Source organism: Lactuca saligna, chromosome 7, assembly GCF_052625555.1.
Source record: "Lactuca saligna cultivar CGN05327 chromosome 7, ASM5262555v1, whole genome shotgun sequence".
Classification (NCBI taxonomy): domain Eukaryota; kingdom Viridiplantae; phylum Streptophyta; class Magnoliopsida; order Asterales; family Asteraceae; genus Lactuca; species Lactuca saligna.
In genome coordinates this window covers 149538406-149559937 of record NC_136423.1, presented here as the reverse complement: position 1 = coordinate 149559937, position 21532 = coordinate 149538406, and the positions used below count along the sequence as shown (strand labels likewise).

Sequence of the window (21532 nt, the reverse complement as noted above, 5' to 3'; positions counted from 1 at the left end):
TGATTAAAGACATAGGTTTTGGAGTGCATTTTGGATCTAGAATTTGATGTCATGCTTTATTAAGCCATGCAAAAACTTAAGGTTGTCAAATTTATTAGTTAACACCTTCCCAATATTGAGATTTGTGAGTTGGATGTTTACTCTTAACCAATTAAGAGCTTAAAAGTGGGTTTTGGAATTAGGAGTAGTACATTGGAGGTAACCCCTGAGTACGCTGATGTAATAGATTTTCCCCATTTTCTTTTTCGGGAAATCTTAGTACCCTGGGCATAATGCGGACCGTACTCCTAGATGTGTAGTTAGGTCATTTTTGGGCTTTGGTTCATTATGGGGTTTAGGCCATGATTTGTTGGGTCAAATATGAGAAGGGTAAAATAGTCTTTTACCCTTAGTAAGGTAGAATATGATTGGGACCATTGGTTTATTGGGTTAGGTGTCTAAGCCCATAACTATAGTTGGTATGTACTTGATTTGATTGTAGCATGGTCCTTTTGGGATGCCTTCGCCATAGCAACCGAACAGGATGAGTTTTGGAGTAAGAGGTTATTTAAAGGTTTATTAATATATTATAAGAATAATATATTAATTTAGAAAGCATGTTATTTAATTAGCATTGATCAGAAATTAATTTGGAATTAATTTAGCGATCAAAGGAACTATTTAAAAGAACGAGGATTGATTATGTAAATCAGTAATAGTTGTAGTTTTGGGCTATTGGACTCTATTGATAAGGAGTGGATGAAAATCTATGGCAATCCCCATATATTTTTCGTCCAAGGCCTATCATATGGGGGTCCATGGATTGCTTAGGGCCTAAGCAAGGGATATAGGGTTTCCAGTTGAAAACCCTAGCAACCTTAACTTTGAAAGGAACCCCTAGCCTCAAGAAATTGGTCTGCCTACCTTCTAAAAGAAACCCCAGTTGATTTCATACTCACTCTCCCCCATTCTTTTCTTGTAGTGTTTGTGACTCCATTAGAGGTGCAATGCTTGGAGCACTAGGCTTTCAAAAATCAAGGAATTGAAGTGAGGATTACTTGTTACTACTAGCTGACAAGAAAGGTATTTTTCTAAACCCTAATATGATTAGATTCCGGTTTTATATACTAGATCTAGGGTTCTTACTTTGGAAAGTTAATTTGCATGTATAACTTGAGAAAAACGTAGATCCAAATCAATTAGGGTTGCATGTTCACATAGGAATGTTGCAATGATCAAAAACCATCATGATTATGAGTAATTACCCTAATTATTAATTAGGATTGATTTTGGATATGTTCAGTATGAGGAGACCTTGTAGCAGCAGCATGTGTGTGTTTAAGTGATCTTTAGTTTGAGGTGAGGAAACTAGCTATCTTTGTGACTCTTGCATTGTATGTTGGGTTGGTCCCATGGGCATGCGTGTAAGGCTGGGACCATTTGCATGATTAGGTTATACTCGTGGGTTGAAGGTACCAATGTCAGACCACTGGAATGTGTTATGTGCCTGTCTTTGTGACTCTTGCATTATATGTTAGGCTGGGCCCGTAGGCTTGCATGTAGGGCTTGGCCCAATTGCATGAGTAGGTTGGGCCCATTGTATGTTACGCTAGGCCTATTGTATGGAGGGCTAGGTCTATTTGTATGTTGGTCTAGGCCCATTGATTAGGAAGGGCTAGGCCCATGATTGTGGGTTGGGACCAATGTATGGGATAGGCCCAACAATATGTATAGTATGTGGTACTTTGGGAAACTTACTAAACTTTGTGCTTATGGTTTTATGTTCATGGTTTCAGGTGGTTCCGTTTCGAAAGGGAAGGGCGCGACATGACTGCACTGCATCCCCCAGATTTTTCCGCTCTGGATATTTATGATTTTTACTCTGATGTTTATTTCAATTGTTAATGATTGGTTTTGGAATCATATTTGTATGACTTTATGTTTTTAAAAATGAAATTTTTTCAATGATTTTTTGGGATGTTACATTTCTCCCTTTAGGATGATTCCATCCCCGAATCATGCATCAACAAATAGATGAGGACAGTGAATCTTTATTTTGCTTTCTATTTCCTAAGTGAGTTTTGGCCATATTGTGTGTTTCCATTGCACTAGCACTAAGTCAATTATCATATGTCGTAATCTCTTCCACATACGGTCAACGATTGCTTCAGGCTCTTCAACCAGCCTTCAGTCTTCATCAATCATTAACTTTGAAAGTGAGAGCACATTAGCTTCTTCTCCCCAATACTTCGTCAAATAAAAAATATGAAAGGTGTTATGGATACCTTGCCGTTCGTCAGGAAATTCAAGCTTGTATGCTCGGTCGTCACTTCTTCTCTACGTAGCACTTCTTACGACTTTAAGTAGCTAGCATCCTTTCCCAGATGAATTTTAGCTTCTCAACAGTCTAATGTACTAACTTAGGACCCATGAAGTGTTTTTCTCCTACTTGCAACCAACATGATGGCATACGACATTTTCTTCCATATGGTGCTGCATAAGGAGACATCTAAAATCTTGAATGATAACTATTGTTATAGGAAAATTGGGCCAGTGATAGGTGGTCATCCTAGCTACCATGAAACTCTAAGGCACATGCTTGCAAAATATCTTCCAAGGTTTGGATAGTTCTCTCACTCTATTCATCCGTTTGTGGATGATAAGCAGCACTTAACCACAACTTTGTGCCCATTGCTTCTTGCAAACTCTTCCAGAATTTGGAAATGAATCGACTGCCCATATCTGACATGATAGATAAGGGTACTCCATGTATCCTAACAATCTCCTCTACATAGGTCTCAACCAACTTCTCTATAGAATACATGGTCTTATGATATTCTTCCATAAGAAGATCCCATATACCACCAAACTTTGGCACCTAAAAGCGATTCTTAAAAGTCTTTAACCATTGATTATCTTCTTCAAATATAAACATCTTTCCTAGACATTCTCCCTTCTTATCACCATTGGACAGGGCCTTTGTCTGACCTTCCTTGATTGTTTCTACAACCGTTGAGATTACTTCAATCTTCAACGAACTAGATCTTTTCCCTTTTGGGATCACCTTTCAACTTAAGGCATTAGCTATGACATTCACTTTACTTGGTTGGTAAATTATCTCACAATTGTAGTCCTTCAGTAGCTCCATCCATCATCTTTGTTTTATGTACATTTTTTCTAAGCAAAAATAAATATTAAAGGCTTTTATGATTCATATGGATTTTTCATTTAGTTCCGTAAAGATAGTGTTTCCAAATGTTTAGGGCAAAAACCACTGATGCAAGCTCTAGATCACGAGTTGGATAATTCTGCCTGGTGGGGCTTTAATTGTCTCGAGGAGTAAGATATTACTTTGTCTCTTTAGGTGAGGACACATCCCAGTCTAATCTTAGAAGTTTCACTGAACATTGTAAAGTCATCAATTCCTTCTGGTAGGACGAGAATTGGTGCTTCACAAAACCTCTTATTCAATTCACCAAAATCTTTTTCTTGATTCGTGCTCCAAGTATAGGCAACTCTCTTTTTGTTCAGGGATGTCAATGGAGTCGCGAAAGAAGAAAAGATCTGGATTAATCATCGATAATAACTTGCCAATCCTAGAAAACTACTAATTTTAGTGGGACTCCTTGGTGTCTCCCATTTTATGACAACTTCTGGCTTTGCTAGGTCAACCATAATGTCTTCCTGGTTAACTATATGACCCAAGAACTGTATATCCCATATGCAAAAGTCACGCTTGAAAAACTTTGCATAAAGATTCTCCCTCTTTAGGACTTCCAGTATTCTCAGAGATGTTTACCATGATCTTGATTGTTTTTAGGGTAAATCAAGATATCATCAATGAATACTAACATTGATTTATCGAAAAAAGGTTTACAAATTCGATGAATTGGTTCCATGAATGATGTTGGAGAATTTGTTACTCCGAACGACATAAAAAGGAATTCATAGTGTCCATACCTTGTTCTAAAGGTTGGCTTCTCAATCTCTTAATCTCTAATCTTTAACTGGTGATAGCGTGACCTTAGATCAATGTTGGGGAAGATGGTTGCTCCCTGCAATTGATTGAACAAGTCATCTATCCTGGGTAAAGGGTACCTATTTCTGATCGTAGTATTATTTAACTCTCTATAGTCAATGCACATTCTCATTATACCATCCTTCTTCTTTACGAACAATAATGGAGCTCCCCAGGGTGATGAACTAGGACTTATAAAACCTTTGTCCAATAACTCGTGGAGTTATGTCATTAACTCCTTCATTTTCGTAAGCGCTAAATGATACGGTGCTTTCGTAATCGGCGTCATGCCTGGCAATAAGTCTATCCTAAATTCTACCTTGCTCTCCAGTGGGAATCCTGTTAATTCATCAAGAAATACCTTAGGAAAATCTCGCACCACAGATATATCTATGATTGCCTTCTTTTCCTTCTTCACATCTAACACATATGCCAAGAATATCGTACATCCCTTGACTAGGAGTTTTCTGGATTTCATCATCATGATGATTCTAGAATTCACTCTACCCTTATCTCTATACACTTTGAATGGCTCTCTCCTAGGGGGATTAATATGCACCATCTTTCTTCCACATAGGATGTCTGCAAGGTTTTCTCCTAACCAGTCCATGTCGAGAATTATGTAAAACTCTCTTAATTCAAAAGGTAAAAGCTCTCGACGGAATTCGTTTCCATCCAAGTTAACGGTTAGAGCCTTCAACTTATTACTAACAGATACAATCCTACCACCATATACTTCTACTAAGCTAGGGTTACCTAGCCTAAGTGGTGATAACTTAAGTTTCCTACCAAATTCATGCGATATAAAATAATGATCTACTTCAAAATCAAATAATATATTTGTTGGAATCTGATTAACTAAAAATGTACCTGAAGTAACATCAATCTCTTCATTTCCTTCATTAAGGGTTATCTGATAGCTTCGACCCTTGGGCATTGGTGGCATGATCCTTGGGATTGGTTTCTAAACCTTTAGGCACTTTGCCTTCAGGTACCCCACCTCTCCACAACTAAAACAAACTTTTCCTGTTAATGGGCAATTTGTAGAAATATGTTGCGACTTCTTGCACTTGAAGCACACAATACAATCGCATAAATGTTTCTTCTTACACTGGTCACACCACTTCCCTTCCAGGTTGATTCCAGTCTTGTTGCTTTACTTTGAGAAGTTGTTGTTGTTTTTGATTCCCTTTGATTTATTCTTTTCAACGACTTCCGCTCTGTTGGTAGTCCTTTTCTTAATCATTTCTTCCACAGAATTTGCAGCCCAAACTGCTACCTGGAAAAGTAGGTGTCTGCTTCACTGAAACTTTATGCTCTCATGGAAATACTTTTGTATATCTATCAATCTTTGTCAACTCGTCAGGGATGACTCACAGGGATAATTCCATCTTATCAGTGAAAGCATTGGTGTACTCATTAATCGACATGCTTCCCTTCTTTAAATCAGGAACTCATTCTCCAATTCCAACATGCTCTCAGCCAAATTTACCTAAATTCCTAGTTTGCTTAACCAAATGCTCTGATACCAACTGTAACATCCCCCATTATTCAGTACCAAGTAAAACATTTTCTTTACGCTTTATAAAATTGAGATGCAAAAATTCCCAGTTAAACACAACATTTGTGAGATAACAAAAGTTATTTCGTTTATTTAAAACTTTAAAGATGTCATCGTTCATATCCAAACATACATTATAGCATATATATCAAAAGGTCATGAAACTACTTATTATTGGCACATTTCTTTATTCCACTGATCATCCTAACTAAACTTTGACAGCCTTACATCCACTACCTATGATGCATAAAATGAATGGGTTAGGTTTGGGAAAACCTAGTGAGATGCATAGGGTTTTCAAGCCCATAATTATTTAATGATAATAAATAATATCATTCCTTCAAACGATGATGTCAAATTATATATATAAAATCCGACCTAAGACCAAATACCTAACCCAACCGATCCTCATAGATTGTAAAGCAACGATTATCAAGAGGAATCAACCAACCTGATAAATCGTTCGAGCAACTGTTTGACTATACTTCTAGGGATTCCTCGACCAGTGTAAGTCATATAAAGGCAACCAATGTTCATAGATTTAATAAATATGGTATCCCATTTTATCTGAGTCCATGGATTATAAGTCCATGATAACAACGTAATTCACTAGACTACTAAGAATATTTAAGTGTTTTCATCTACTCTTGTCGATGACCCAAACATAGTTTTTAGTTGTCTGATCTAGACCCACAATTTCTGGTCATCCAAGAAAGAGGAGGAATGCGACTGTAGTGACAAAGAACATGGTTTGACATGCGGAATTAAAGCTTGCACAAATGAACATGGTGATTTGGGTGTTTAAGAGATGTATTGATTGTATATGGTGTTACAAAAAGGATCTAGATCTAGACTACATAAATAACACACACTAATACACTCACTTTTACATCTCTCAAGCACACCTCTACAAGTGGGCAAACCCACCTTATATAGAGGTGTTTACATGTCTCTCTCTCTCTCACTCTAACTAACAAATGGGTCTAAAGAATAAAAGCACCACATGCAAGTGGGTTTTACAAAAGTCAAACATTACAAAGTCATTCATGGAAAACTTTGTACCCTAACATTCTCCCCCTTAAAGTTAGGAATGAATGATCCACTTCAAATATTCCAAAGTCAAGCACTACACGGTTCGAGCCCCAAAGGTGACACATGTCGAAACGAACTTCAATCTTCAATTCTTCCATGACTCTTCAATTTGGGCTCTAGGATGTGAGACCATACAAACCGAGCAGCAACGAATGATCAAGAGTATTTCAAACTCCAAATAATCACACAAAGTTGCGCATAAAAACACACCCCAAAAATCTTCAATAAACCAAACCCATTTCGAATACATCACTTCCGAACTTCCAATTGCATCATCTCGTGAGCTTTAAAACTTCAATATCACTTCGGTCTTCAAATCCGCGTAATATGAAAAATTCAAGTTCGAATTTCCATATAAAACTTCTCCCCCTTTTTATAATCAAAATTTGATTATAAAACTCCAAGGAAAAAGAACGTGCTCTATTCGGAATTTTTCGTATCAAAACTCCCCCTTAGCATGTGGCATAAACTTTGTGCTTTAATCCGGAAAATCCAAAAAAATAATCAATTTTTATCTTCATTCATGGATTGCCTTTGACAAAATTTCTCAAAAATGGGTAGAAATTGTCAATTTTAAAATTCTGCAATGACCCGTTGCGCCAAAAACAACCAAATATGCGAAACACACTCCCATTTGCGAAACTGGGTAGAATGTGTAAATTCGCACAAACTGCAGGGACAAGAACTGAAAATTCTGCAATTTCGTCATTTTATGACCCTATTTGCGAAGTTGGACCAATTGTGTGATTTCGTGAAAAGATCAGGGACCAATTTTGAAACTATTTGCTTTCTTCTTCCCCAATTCACTTATACAGTCAATTACTTCGCATGTTTCTTATAAATGTTTCGCATCTTTAACCCAATTAATCAAATATGCGAACACAATCTCTATAACCAAATGCGAATCCAATGTTTATAAGCAAATGCGAACCCAATGTTATCTCTTTAACCAAATGCGAAAATGATTTTGATCTCATATGCGAAAATGTCACATGAGCCGCCATAATCGATGTTGATTAACTAATCGTTTCTTTGCCATGACTCCTCATTGGACGAAGAATAATGAATAATAAGAAAGTTATCCTGTTGAGATTGTAGCTAGCAGTCGCAGGTGGGGGTGTCACTCCCCACATAGGTCTATACATATCATCCTAACTCTCATAGGATTAACGATTATAGGTACCTGGAAAGCCGAATTTAATCAAGGCTATTGGATGAATATTAACAGCTCACTAACGCATTAACCTTAAGTATTTATCTTTTATCTTTTATCTTTTATCTTTCATCTTTCATATAACTATCATAATATAAACCCTTTTAATTTTATATTTGATAATTATATCTTTTAGATCTCATAATTATTTTGTGTATATATATATAATTTTGCGATACGTATATATACCTAAATTATAGTTATTTGAAAACAGTATATATGGGCACAATAACAGTTAGGTATGGTGTATATCCATATACTTGACCAACATAACTTCTATGTACTGCGTTATCCTAGGGATTTGGTCATTATAACATCTAGGTAATATCTTTTCCTAGACTATCAGACAACATAACTCTTAGGCATATTATCATAGCTTACAATTAGTCATAGTATTTATAGGTACATTATCCTAAGGTGTTAACATTTATTAAATGATTGATATTTATAGATATAAATATATTTTGATAAGCATATATTCCTCCTCGTAAAGAATTTAAAATAGTGAAACAGGGGTCGTGAACTCACTCTAGTCGCGTGTGGCCTTTGATGTAGGGTTGAATCGGGCACAAGATTTCGGGGACCGCTCCAAAGGTAACAACTTCGAGATAGTGAGAGTGAGTGATGATTGAAGGTGTGAGAAATGACTTCTGCATATCCTCTATTTATAGTCATGGATTTGGGGTGCGAGCGGTGCAAATATCTGTGTGCGTCTCATGTGATCATTGGGATCAATCCGGAGAATGCCATGTGTCACGTCCCAAATTGGCCACGTCACTCTCAATCTACTCGATCATGTTGTTAGGTGTGCGACAAGAATAGACACGCACCTCGCGCACACGAAAAGTTTTCGCAAAAATCATTCTTCCTGCGAGCTCCGATCTAAGCCCTCTCTATATGTATGTGATGATCTCAATGGGTACTACAACTCTCATTTAAGTTGTTTTAGCTAGTTTTTAATTTCATTTTCGTGCCTAACGGGAGTAAAAATAAATGATTTTACAAATATCATATTTCTCTCGTATGGATCCCATTTACAACGTTCTTTACCCTAAAGTTTATATCTTAAGGTGTAGTATGAAACTCTTTTTTGCACTTTTAGTCAAAAATCAACCAATCTCTACGTAGCATTTTGACGTAATTAATTTTATTTACGCAATTGATTTCTATTTTTATAAAATCCATAACTCTTTCCTTTTGAGTCATAGTTTGATGAATCTTATATACTTGAGATCATGTTAATGAGTAGTTTCCAAGCATATTAACCAGCTTAGGAAACGATACTGCTTTTTGGACGTTTATTATTGAGCTCAATTGTCGTTTTAACAAATATATGTAACGTCAAATTTTATTTTTATTAACTAAAAAATAAAATATTATACTAATAAGCTATTACATTTATTTTCCTACTCTTTCCTAATGGAGATTAGTGACGGGAACTTCTCGGTTGTCAAATTCTCACTCTGTTTAGGAAATTTCGTCCCGAAATTTTATCTTGTCGCCAGGCTTCCTTCGAACAAGTGAGGGTACTTGTCCTTCATTTGGTCGTCTTGTTCCCATGTGTACTCTGGTCCTCTCATAGAGTTTCACTGCACGTTGACAATAGGAATTTGACTTTTCTTGAGTTGTTTGACCTCTCTGTCCATGATTTCGACTAGTTCATCGATGAAGTTTAGTTAATGGTATTTTTTTCATCAAGTGGAATGAAAAGTGTATCATCGGAAAGAAACTTTTTAATATTAGACACATGGAAGACGTCATGCATGTTACTAAGCTCTTAGGGTAACCTAAGTCGATAGGCAACTAGACCTATGCTTTCAAGGATTTCGAATGGTCCTATATACTTTGGATTTAGTTTACCTCTATTTCTGAACCTTATAACTCCTTTCCAAGGAGATACTTTAAGAATCACCCGATCTCCAACTTCGAGTTCTAGGGGTTTATGCCTTACATCAATAACATCCCAAAATACGACCCAAAAATTTCATTTCCAAAGTTACTAAATCCATATTCTAAAACATTATCAATTTCAGAAGCAATGTAAACATACGATGATCATAGTACTTTAACAAAACAAAACATAAAAAAGTATTATTAGAGCATAAGTCCTAAAATCACTACTGCGTAAAATCATAGTGTGATGTGATGTGATCATGCCGGCCCTTTTCCCTTTGAGCTAGAAGCACCTGGAACACAAACTGAAACTGTAAGCACAAAGCTTAGTGAGTTCGCCCAGCATACCGCATACAAAATAGACATGCTGCCAAGCATATCCGGGTGCTGGCCTACCCCCTTCGGTTTATTTCAACCGGATACTATCGAGCATATCTGGGTGCCCGACTTGCCTCTTCGGTCTATTTGAACCGGATAATGCCGAGCATATCTGGGTGCTCGACTTGCTGCTTAGGTCTATTTCAACCGGACACTGACTGTTTCACCCCTACCACTACTATATAATATCACACATAATTCACAAAATCATCAAATAATACACGCACAAAGGATAATTATTACAAAGACAATCATCATGCCATATCATAACTAGTGGGCCGACCTTGGTGCCTTCGACCCACGAATTCTACAAAAGGATACTCAACTCAAACTGTGGGTCTCAAATGGTACTCAGCAAAAGAATCGCGAACTCCTCCCCTATCGCACAACATAAATTTATAATTAGCTAATAGATTACATTATGAATTTAAGCTCCAAACCCTGATTCATGTCCTTAGGCAAAGATTCCTTAATCCTTTTCTTATTGGGCCTCTTCCTCCCAAGGCCCAATTTCAAAACAAACCAAAGTGTCCAAGCCCAATCAAATACATTCTAAGTCCCAAATACCATCCATCGTAATCCTAGGTCCATAGGGATTAATCCATAGTTGGGCTTGAGGCCCAACAAATAAAGTCCCAACATTGAACAACTCAAAAATCACTTTTGTCCACTGCATGCGTACACACGGTGTACTCTGCATGTACGCCCAACGTACGCTGGTCTTGAGCAGATTCGGGTGGTTGACTTAGTACGCTCAACGTACCAGGGAGTAAGCCCAATGCACTGGCCAGCCAAACCAAGAACCCTTTTGTAACTTAATCCATTAAGTCCTAACGTCCAAAACATAGATCCAGGTTCCTAGAAATGTCTTAATCCATAAAGTTATAAACTTTATGCTTTTGCATGCATGGATGGGGACTAATACATATATTAAGTCTATAAACACACTTAGTTGATATCTAGCACTTTCATGGTTGAGGCTAAACCATCAAGGTCTTGTTTTTATGGCTCCTAACACTTCCAAGAGCCTAAAAGGACAAATCATATGGACTGAAACTCCTTTAAGTCAAAGAACCTCAACTATAGGACCAAAATATAACATAAATCACCCCAAAACTAGATCTAAGCATGCAATGGCCAAGGTTTAAGCTTTATACATCAAATATGTCAGAAAAGATGCCAAACTTCTGGATCTACAAGCTCCCTTCACGTCCTTTCTTCTTCTTCGAACACCTTCTTCTTCAAAGCCACCAAATAACACCAAAAATGCACAAGTTAAGCTCAAAATGCATGCAAAAGGTCTAGGGTTCGGTTCTGACACTCTAAGGGAGATGAAGGCTGAGAGAATGAGGGTTATGAGGGACATAAGTTTTTTAAATAGTGTGCAAACCCTAAAATTTAGGGTTTGCTTCAGGGAAAACTACGCCCATCGTACGTAGGGAATTTCCCACTTCGTGCCTCACCATGTGTAAGTCGTGTGTACACTATATACACCCAACATACCACCCTCGCCCATAAAACACATATTTTTTTTTTTTGAAAAAGCTGCATAAGAAAATACCCGACGATTCGGGCATTACAACATCGATGAAGCTCTTCTGATGGTCACGTGCTACTTTCATGCGCTCTCATATCTGCACTTTCTTTTCAGTCGTCTCATGGATAATCTTTGGGCCTATTCGTAGGATATGTCCTACGAATTTCCTGGCCAATTGCGTATCGCCAACTTCTATCCAACAAATGAGAGATCGACATTTTCGTCTGTATAGTGCTTCGAACGATGCTACTTTGATGCTCATGTGATAGCTATTGTTTTATGAGAACTCAACCAAAAGAAGGTGAGTATACCATGCACTTACAAAGTCTATAAAACATGCTTTGAGCATGTCTTCCAACATTTGGATGGTCCTTTCACTTTGACCATCGGTTTGCGGATGATAAGTTGTACTCATATCCAGGCGCGTACCAAGGGACTTTTGCAAACGTTGCCAGAAGAGAGAGGTAAATATGCTATCTCTATCAGAGATAATAGATAAGGGTACCCCATACAATCTGACGATCTCTCTAAGGTACATCCTGATCAGCTTCTCCATCTTATCAGTCTCTTTCATTGTTATAAAGTGGGCAAACTTGGTTAATCTATCGATAACTACCCAAATAGTGTCATGACCAACAATAGTCTTTGGTAATTTGGTAACCAAGTCCATTGCGATCTGCTCCCACTTCCACTCGGTAATCTCTAGTTACCACAACAATCATGAGGGTCGATGATGTCCTACCTTGACCTTGGAACATGTTAGGCATTTACTTACGTAGGCCGCAATATTAGCCTTCTTGTTTGGCCACCAAAAAAAGGGCTTTTAGGTCCATATACATCTTGTCTGATCTAAGATGAATGGAATATCTAGTCCTATGGGCCTTATTTGGAACTAGTTCCTTGACCTCTCCAAATTTTGGAACCCATACTCGGTTCATAAAATATCTCGTTCCATCAACCTTAATTTTGACTTATCTTTCCATTCCTCTGATGCCTTCTTCTTTAATGTTTTATTCCATTAAAGCCTCGAGTTAAGAACCTCTAGTTTTTTATATTAGATTAGACTAAATAGTATTCATAAGTGCTTTGACTCTATGAGGTTTAACTCGTTCTTTACGGCTCAAGGCGTCAGCTACGACGTTAGCCTTTCATGGGTGATAACGAATCTCACAATCATAGTCATTTAGCAACTCTAACCATCTTCTTTTTCTCATGTTGAGCTCTTTATGATTAAAAATGTGTTGTAGAATCTTGTGATCTATGTATACTACACACTTTGTTCCGTAAAGGTAATGACGCCAAATTTTCAAGGCAAAAACTATCGCTCCCAACTCTAACTCGTGGGTGGTGTAGTTGTTCTCATGCACCTTTAGTTGTCTTCAGACGTAGGCTATGACCTTCTCTGTTTGCATTAATACACATCCCAACCCTTGATGTGAAGCATCACAATATACTATGAAGTCATCAGTACCTTCTTGAATGGATAATATTGATGTACTACCCAACATTTCTTTCAACTTTTGGAAAACTGCTTCCTATTGGTCCCCCCAAATGAACTTTACTTATTTTTGGGTTAATGTTGTGAGGGGTTTGACTATGTGAGATAAAATTTCTATAAATATTCGATAATAGCCAACCAATCCTAAAAGTTGATAAACCTCTGTTGGCGTCTTGGGCGCTTCCCAATTCTTTACTACTTCGATCTTGGAAAGGTCGACATGAATTCCTCTACTGCAGACGCTCAAGAAAGTGTATTTCTCTTATCCAAAATTCGCACGTAGAGAAATTTTCGTACAACTTTTCTTTCCTTAAAAGCTCTAGGATCACTCGAAGATGTTGCCCATGCTCTTCCTTGGTTCGTGAGTATACCATAATATTGTCGATGAATACAATCATGAATTTGTGCAAGTAGGGCTTGCACACTCGATTCATGCGATCCATAAATGCTCAAGCATTTAGATTGTCAACTACGTGATCCAGGTTTAGGCGTGAGTCGATCGGACCATAATAAAACTTAGGTGCACATTCTAGGTCTAAGTGTGGTAGAACTGTAGTATTAGACTAACCCTAGGATGCGTTTTTGACCTAAAATCTTAAGTTGTGATTTGAATGGATAGTTTTTATAATATAAGGGTGTATTTATAAGAGTTTATATAACTCTTTATCTTATTAGCGTTTGACTAGGGTAATTTAGTAATTCTATGTTTGTGCACTTCAAGACCACTAAGCAAGGATCGGCGAGGTAGGAAAAGTCAGAGGGCATGATCATTTTAGCATACAACCGTTTTGAAATCCAGCAACCCAAACGACAATTTTTTTTCCAGCCTAGGCACCTCTCCTATAAGTAGTCAATCCATACGGTAATTAATAATAATATTTTTATTAGGTTTAACTAGTTTAGAGTTTATGCCCTAGGTTATAGTCATAGTTCCTAAGGAATTACTAGTTCGCTATAACTTGTAACTCTGATACCAATCTGCCACACACCCGGCCGATGGTGGAAACGCCTGGGGGGTGCTAACGTGGGGAAATTGGATAGAGGCATAAAAATATCTAAAACATAACCAAAAAGGTATATAAAAAGATTTCTTTTATTTATTATAAATTATTTTGGGATTACATTGTTTAAAAGTCAAGCACACAACCTAACCATTACTAGAAATGATAAAGAGTCGGAACTAAACTTCATCAAGCTTCCTAAAAGAATTCCTCTTCTTCGACATAACTATCCTCCACACTCATCTCCCTGAGAATACGTGTATTTTTTAAAACGTCAACATAATGTTGGCGAGTATACATGTTTTTATAATTTTATTTGGTTGTATTAAATTAAGAATGCTTTTTCTTTTAGAAAAACCTTTCTTAAAATATTTTATCAACCCTAGGTTACTATCTTTTTAGGATATCTAACGATCCTATCTTATTATCTTTTTAGGATATATTTATTAATCCTAATTTACTATCTATGTAGGATATCTAACGATCCTAACGTATTTTATCTACCACTCTAAGGTGTCCTTAATGGTAGTCGGATCTCTAAGATTTGTAATGTATTACCATGAGCCCCTATAATCGATGTTGTTTAACTATTAATTTCCCTGCCACGCTGCTTCATCGTATGATGAATAGTGAATAATAAGAAAACTATCCTGCCGAAATTGTAGTTACCAATCACAAGTGGGGGTGTTGATCCCCGTCTCTCTCACACACACACACATACACACACACACACACACTCTCTCTCTCTCTCTATATATATATATATACATACATACATACATACATATATATACATATATCCTCCTAGCTCCCGTAAGATTAACAATTATAGGTACCAAGGAAGTCGAATTTAATCAAGGCTATTGACTGAATATTAAGAGCTCACTAACGTATTAACCTTATGTATTTAACTTTTATCTTTTATCTTTCCTATAATTGTGATAATATAAACCCTCTTAATTTTATATTTGATAATTATATATTTTAGATCTCATAACTATTTTTTTTTTTGTGTGTGTGTGTATATATATATATATATATATATATATATATATATATATATATATATATATATATATATATATATATATATAATTTTGCGATACGTATATACACCCTAATTATGGTTATTTGAAAACATGATATTTAGGCAGAGTAATAATTCGGTACGCCACATATGCATATACTTGACCAACATAACTTCTAGGTACTACGTTATCTTAGGGATTTGGTGATTATAACATCTAGGTAATATATCTTCCTAGATTATCTAGCATCATAACTCTTAGTCATATTACCATAGCTTACAACTGCGCATTGTGTCTAAAGCTACATTATCCTAAGGTTTTAAGCTTTATAAAATGATTGATATTTGTAGATATACATATACTTTGATAAAGCATTTTGATAAGTATGTATCCTCCCCCCCCCCTCCCCACCCATAAAACATTTAAAATGGTGAAATATGGCTCGTGAACTTACCCTAGTCGCGTGAGACCTTTGATGTAGGTTTGAATCGGCCTCGGGACTCCAGAGACCGCTCCAAAGGAAGAAGCTTCGAGATAGAGTGAGTAATGATTGAAGGTGTGAGAAATAAGTTATGCACAACCTCTTTTTATAGTCATGCAATTGGGGTTCGTGAGGTGCAAATATCTGTGTGCGTCACACATGATCATTGTGGCGCCATCCAGAGAATGCCGCATGTTACTTCCCAAACTGGCCACGTCACTCGCAATCTACTCGAATATGGTGTCAGGTGCGTGATGTGCATAGACATGCACCTTGCATGCACGAAAATATTTTGAAAAAATCATAACTTCTTCGTGCAAGCTCTGATCTAAGCCCTCTCTATATCTATGTGATGATCTCAATGTGTATTACAACTCTCCTTTAGGTTGTTTTAGCTAGTTTTGAACTTCATTTTTGTGCCTAACGTGGGTAAAAGTAAATGATTTAACAAAAATCATATCTCTCTCATACGGATCGATCCCATTTTCGTCATTCTTTGTCCTAAACTTTATATCTTAAGGAGTACTACGGAAATCCTTTTTACACTTTTAGTCAAAACTCAACCAATCTCAAAATACCGTTTTTACGTAATTAATTTTAATTATGATGTTTATTTCTATTTTTTTAAATCAATAACGCTTTCCTTTCGAGTCTGATTTTTACGAATCTTATATCTTTGAGATCAGTTTACGAGTACTTTCCAAGTATGTTAAGTAGGTTAGGAAACTATACAACTTTTTGGACTCTAATTTTCTAGCCTAATAGTTGTCTTAAATAATAAATGTAACGACACATTTGATTTTTATTAACTCAAAAATAAAATATTACAATACTAAGTTATTACATCTATTTTCCTAGTGTTTCATAATGGTGATCTGTTTCTTAATGGTGACCAGTGATGTAAACCTCTCAGTTGTCACACCATCCATCTGCATTATCCTTACTATAGAGGTTTTTCATTGTATGCATTTTCCATTGGGTTTGTGATTGACCTGCCCTCCTTACTCACCTGAAAGAGTGTTGTTCTGGGTTATGGTTTATGGTCCCAATAGCAACCGAATGAAAAATTCTTGGCATAACAGGAAGATCAACTCAAACCATGTTGACTGACCTTGACTAGGTTCTGTGGCTCCAACCTTTCTCTTAATTTTTTGTTTGGTTAATCCCGAGTTCATTTTAGTCTTTTCTTACTTGAGGACAAATAAGGTTCAAGCTTGGGGTGATTTGATATTTTCATTTTATTTACCTATTGTTATAGTTTATTTTAGCATACTTTATTTTATTTTTAGATAATTTTAATACATATTTTCCTTTTTGTTATTTTACATGTATATCGGTTACTTTTTAGTTTTTGAGTTTTATTGCAGATATTTAGAGACATAGAGCAGAACATGGAGGTAGAATCGGAAGACAAACAAAGTTTGAGCGGATGATCGAGATTGTTGGGGTTCATCAAAGAGAGCTGGATTGAAGATTAATGTCATTGGAGCATACTTTGAATATTATATGGAGGAAAATTTTGACTTGGTGGATTATAAGATGGAATCAAATGGGTTTGATCAAGAATCAATGGAAGAAGTTTGGGCTTGATTAATTGTGGAATTTGATGAAAGCTTGGATGATATTTCGGCTATGGAGTCTTTGGACTTATATTCATTTATTATTAGCTAAAAGATGTGGTATATGGGCTTTTATAATCAGTCAATAAAGTCAAAGCTAGAAATCAAAGAAGACCAAAGAGGAAATGGAGACAAGCAAAACCTTCTCAATCAACACACCTCATGAGGCTGTGTAAGAATATACATTGCAACTCACACGGCCGTGTAGCTCATGCAGGGGAATTTTCGAATATATGTGGTTAGTGGCTATTTGATGGTAGTTTGGTGGGAACTTTTGGGGCATTCTTAAATCATATTTTTGGGGACTTTTCTCTGGAGTTTTTGAGTTTTTGAACACACATGAACACTTGAAAATTAGCATTTTTTTATCTTGCTTTCTTCAAGTAATGTGTGGTATTTCTAAACTATTTTACTTTTCCTTAATCTTAACCATGTTAATCTAATTTTATCTTTGGTTGACTTGGATGTAGTTACTTGAGCGTTTGGTTATGTTGAAGAACTTCAAGAAATTATGTTTAAATCTCTATTGAAGTATTCTCTAGAAAAACTTCTCTTTATATATATATATATATATATATATATATATATATATATATATATATATATATATATATATATATATATATATATATATATATATAGTCAGGTTCATTTGAGACCATTTTAATTTTGTGAGACCGTGAGACCAAATCTAAAAATAATTTTAAAATGCAAAATAAATGGAAAAATCCAAAAATTCTTTTTTTAAATATTATTTTCGAAACTTGAATTAACTAAAAAAATAAATAATAAATAATAAATAAATCAAAATAAATAAAAAAAAATCCCGTTTTTTTTTTGAAAAATACGTGAAATATTCTAAATAGAATATTACACTGACATATTGTAAAATATAATTTTAAAATGCAAAATAAATGGAAAAATCAAAAAATTCTTTTTTTAAATATTATTTTCGGAACTTGAATTAACTAAAAAAAAATAAAAAAAAATAAAAAAAAATCTTTTTTTTTTGAAAAATACGTGAAATATTCTAAATAGAATATTACACAGTACATATTCTAAAAATAATTTTAAAATGCAAAATAAATGGAAAAATCAAAAAATTCTTTTTTTAAATATTATTTTCAGAACTTGAATTAACTAAAAAAATTTACAAAAAATAAAAAATAAATAAAAAAGTTAAAAAAAATGCGTCTCACGGTCTCACAAAATTAGCCCGTCTCATATGAACCTAACCCTATATATATATATATATATATATATATATATATATATATATATATATATATATATATATATATATATATATATAATCATGAGTTTAGATGTATGAATATTATGTTTGTTGGTTAATCTCTTTGTTAAGTAATAGATCTTTAAATTAACAAACAACAATTGATTTAAGTGTTTGCGTTCATTTCATTTGAGTAAAAAAGTATTTTTTCCATAATGTTAATGAAAGCATGTTGATTGTCTTTTGGATTTAGTGACTCTTAAACTTTAATGCTAGTTGATTTTCTCAAATTATTTGCTTTATTGATTTGTGAATTTAACAAAAAAAAATGTTATTAGCTTTTCTAGCCATTCTGTTAACTAAGAATTGTCTAGGTGATTACAAGCCTTTTGGATTACTATAGCCAAATTAGAAATTCATTGCAAGTATTGCACCTTGAGTTCTAATGATTTATCAACCAAACGTTCAAGTGATGAAATTCCAATATCAACTATCTTTCTCTCGTTGATTTCAATCAAACACTTTACTTGTTTTCTTGTAATTTTCCAAATGTTAATGTAATATTAGTTTCTTTAAAACACCAATAGATTAGAACCTCCATTTTATTTTTATTGGAACTTTACAAATATTTTACAAAAAGATTTTCATAAAGTTATAAATTGAATCAATCTATGTGAATAAGATCCTTTTACTACTATATATTATTTTAGTGTGTAAAACTTAAGATGTTTATTTTGTTAGCATCGATAACCACCGACATTAAAAATACAAAAATATGAATCACTTATCCTTTCAAAGCATAAAATCGAATAGTTTGCAATGTAATACATCCCCAAAAATCAATTTACGAAAAACAGGGATACGCCTTTAATGGATTCTATCATCTTTGTATAAACATATGGAAATAAGTAAATTAAGATCATCCTTACATACAAAATCCATTTTATGCCAAAGATATGACCAATATGAAAAAGTGAACTAAACAACCGGCTGCAATTGATTTTTAATTTTTGGACTCGGTACATTCATTATTTTAAAAATTTCAAACTAAATTCTAACATCTTTTCTTTCATTTCCAATTAAATTTTACTTAACTTCTTTTGTCAAAAGATGTAAATAACTTAAATCAAAATAATTTATTGAACAACAATTAACAATAATATTTCAAAGTCAAACATCGACAACCAAATTAGTAGATGTTTAAAAAAAAGTATAGTAACGGGGTTTCAAATCTTATGAGTTAGGGTAGAAGTTTAAACAATATTTTTTGTGATATAATATCTTCTTTTGGAGTTTAAGTACACATTGTTTGTTAGGTATTTTTTTTATAATGTTGGTCGAAACTACATAAGGGATGCATTTTGGTTATGTTATTTTTGTTGAAGGGTCAACAAAAAGATACAACACTTACAACATGAAAACATTGCTTCTTTAATTTTTCATTACATGGACCATTTTGTTATTTTATTATTGTACAGTGACCATCTATGTAACTTAGTTTTAAATTATTACATAGGCCATTTCTATAATTTTATTATTACTATGAAATATTTCTGTAAATTTTATATTTCCTGCAGTTATACATACAAAATCACTTTTATAGCTCCGTCTATTTCAAGCAAAATGTTAGGACATATGGGTCATTTTTAGAACTTTAGTAATATCGTATGGATCATTTTATATAATTCTACAATTTAATAATGCACGAACCTTCAATTTATTCTTATTAAGATTATATGCTTTCAAAAACATTATCATTGTTAACATTATACTTCTAACGAGCTGTCTTCTAACACACTTAGTAAAAAGATCAAAAGTGACGGTGCAAGCAAAATAACACCATTCAAGCAAGTTTTGGTAACCATAAGAACCATGTTCGGATAAAAGAAGTAACGGTTAAGTATGTCACCTTTGGTAAACCACATTTACCATTTATGTAATTTGGTCCTATTTAATCCATACTAATAAAATTAATTAATATGAATTTACAAATAGAATAAACCATCTAGATTAATATATATATATATATATATATATATATATATATATATATATATATATATATATATATATATATATATTAATAGAAAAAAGAATTTATAAATAGAAAGTTATTATGTACATTAATTAATATATTAATAAAATTAATTAATACGAGATGATGTTTAATAGGTGAAATTTGAATAAAAAATAAAAAAGAAACTATAAAAGTGACAAGTGGATATTGAATAATTCAAAAAATTCTAGAAAATCAAATGAAGGAGAATATAACATATGATAAAATCATTCTTATTATTCGGAGACTTTGCACTTTAACAATTTAACCACATAAGATATTGTATTTTAAAAATCTATATTCATTTAAATTTTGTTATTAATCATAATATCATACTTCGGTTATTTTTTTCCTCATTAATACATTTGAAAATCTAACATTTTGTTGTATTATACTTTCAGTATACTATTATACACTCAAAATATTAAGACAATATACTTTTTCTCATTGAGACATTTGAAAATCTAACAATTTGTTGTATTATACTTCCAGTATACCACTATACATTCAAAATATAAAGAATATACTTTTTTTAATATAAAGAATATACTTTTTTTATATATATAAGTTAGGACTTTAAAGATACCATATATAACATTATACTTTTAAATTTTAACATATTAATGTGGTTACTGAAAAAACCTATCCGTAATGATATATGATTCAAGGCATTTGTGCCATATTTAAGGATTTAAGAGAAAAAAAACTAATAATAATATATAAATAAACCGTAATAGAACCACTATCTACTACACACGATTTAAAACAATAAGTCAAGAAGGAAAAGAAAGTGGATTAGATAAAACACATTTAACAAACCCTGATATTGAGTGACTTTCATTGAAGTAGCTGTAGCAATTACAAGAGAAGAAAAAGTTTTGATAACTTGTTTGTAAAGTAATACAACTGGCTCATTCTAGAAAGTTGTTTTGATCATTGTTCCA

General features: G+C 34.0%; 1 protein-coding gene across 1 annotated transcript; it reads right to left on the bottom strand.

Moving 5' to 3' along the window:
* Positions 1-4220: 4220 nt before the first annotated feature.
* On the bottom strand, positions 4221-4934 carry LOC145007333 (uncharacterized). The gene has a single exon (XM_078966290.1). The coding sequence runs from the start codon at positions 4932-4934 to the stop codon at positions 4221-4223; it is 714 nt and encodes a 237-aa protein (XP_078822416.1).
* Positions 4935-21532: the final 16598 nt, after the last annotated feature.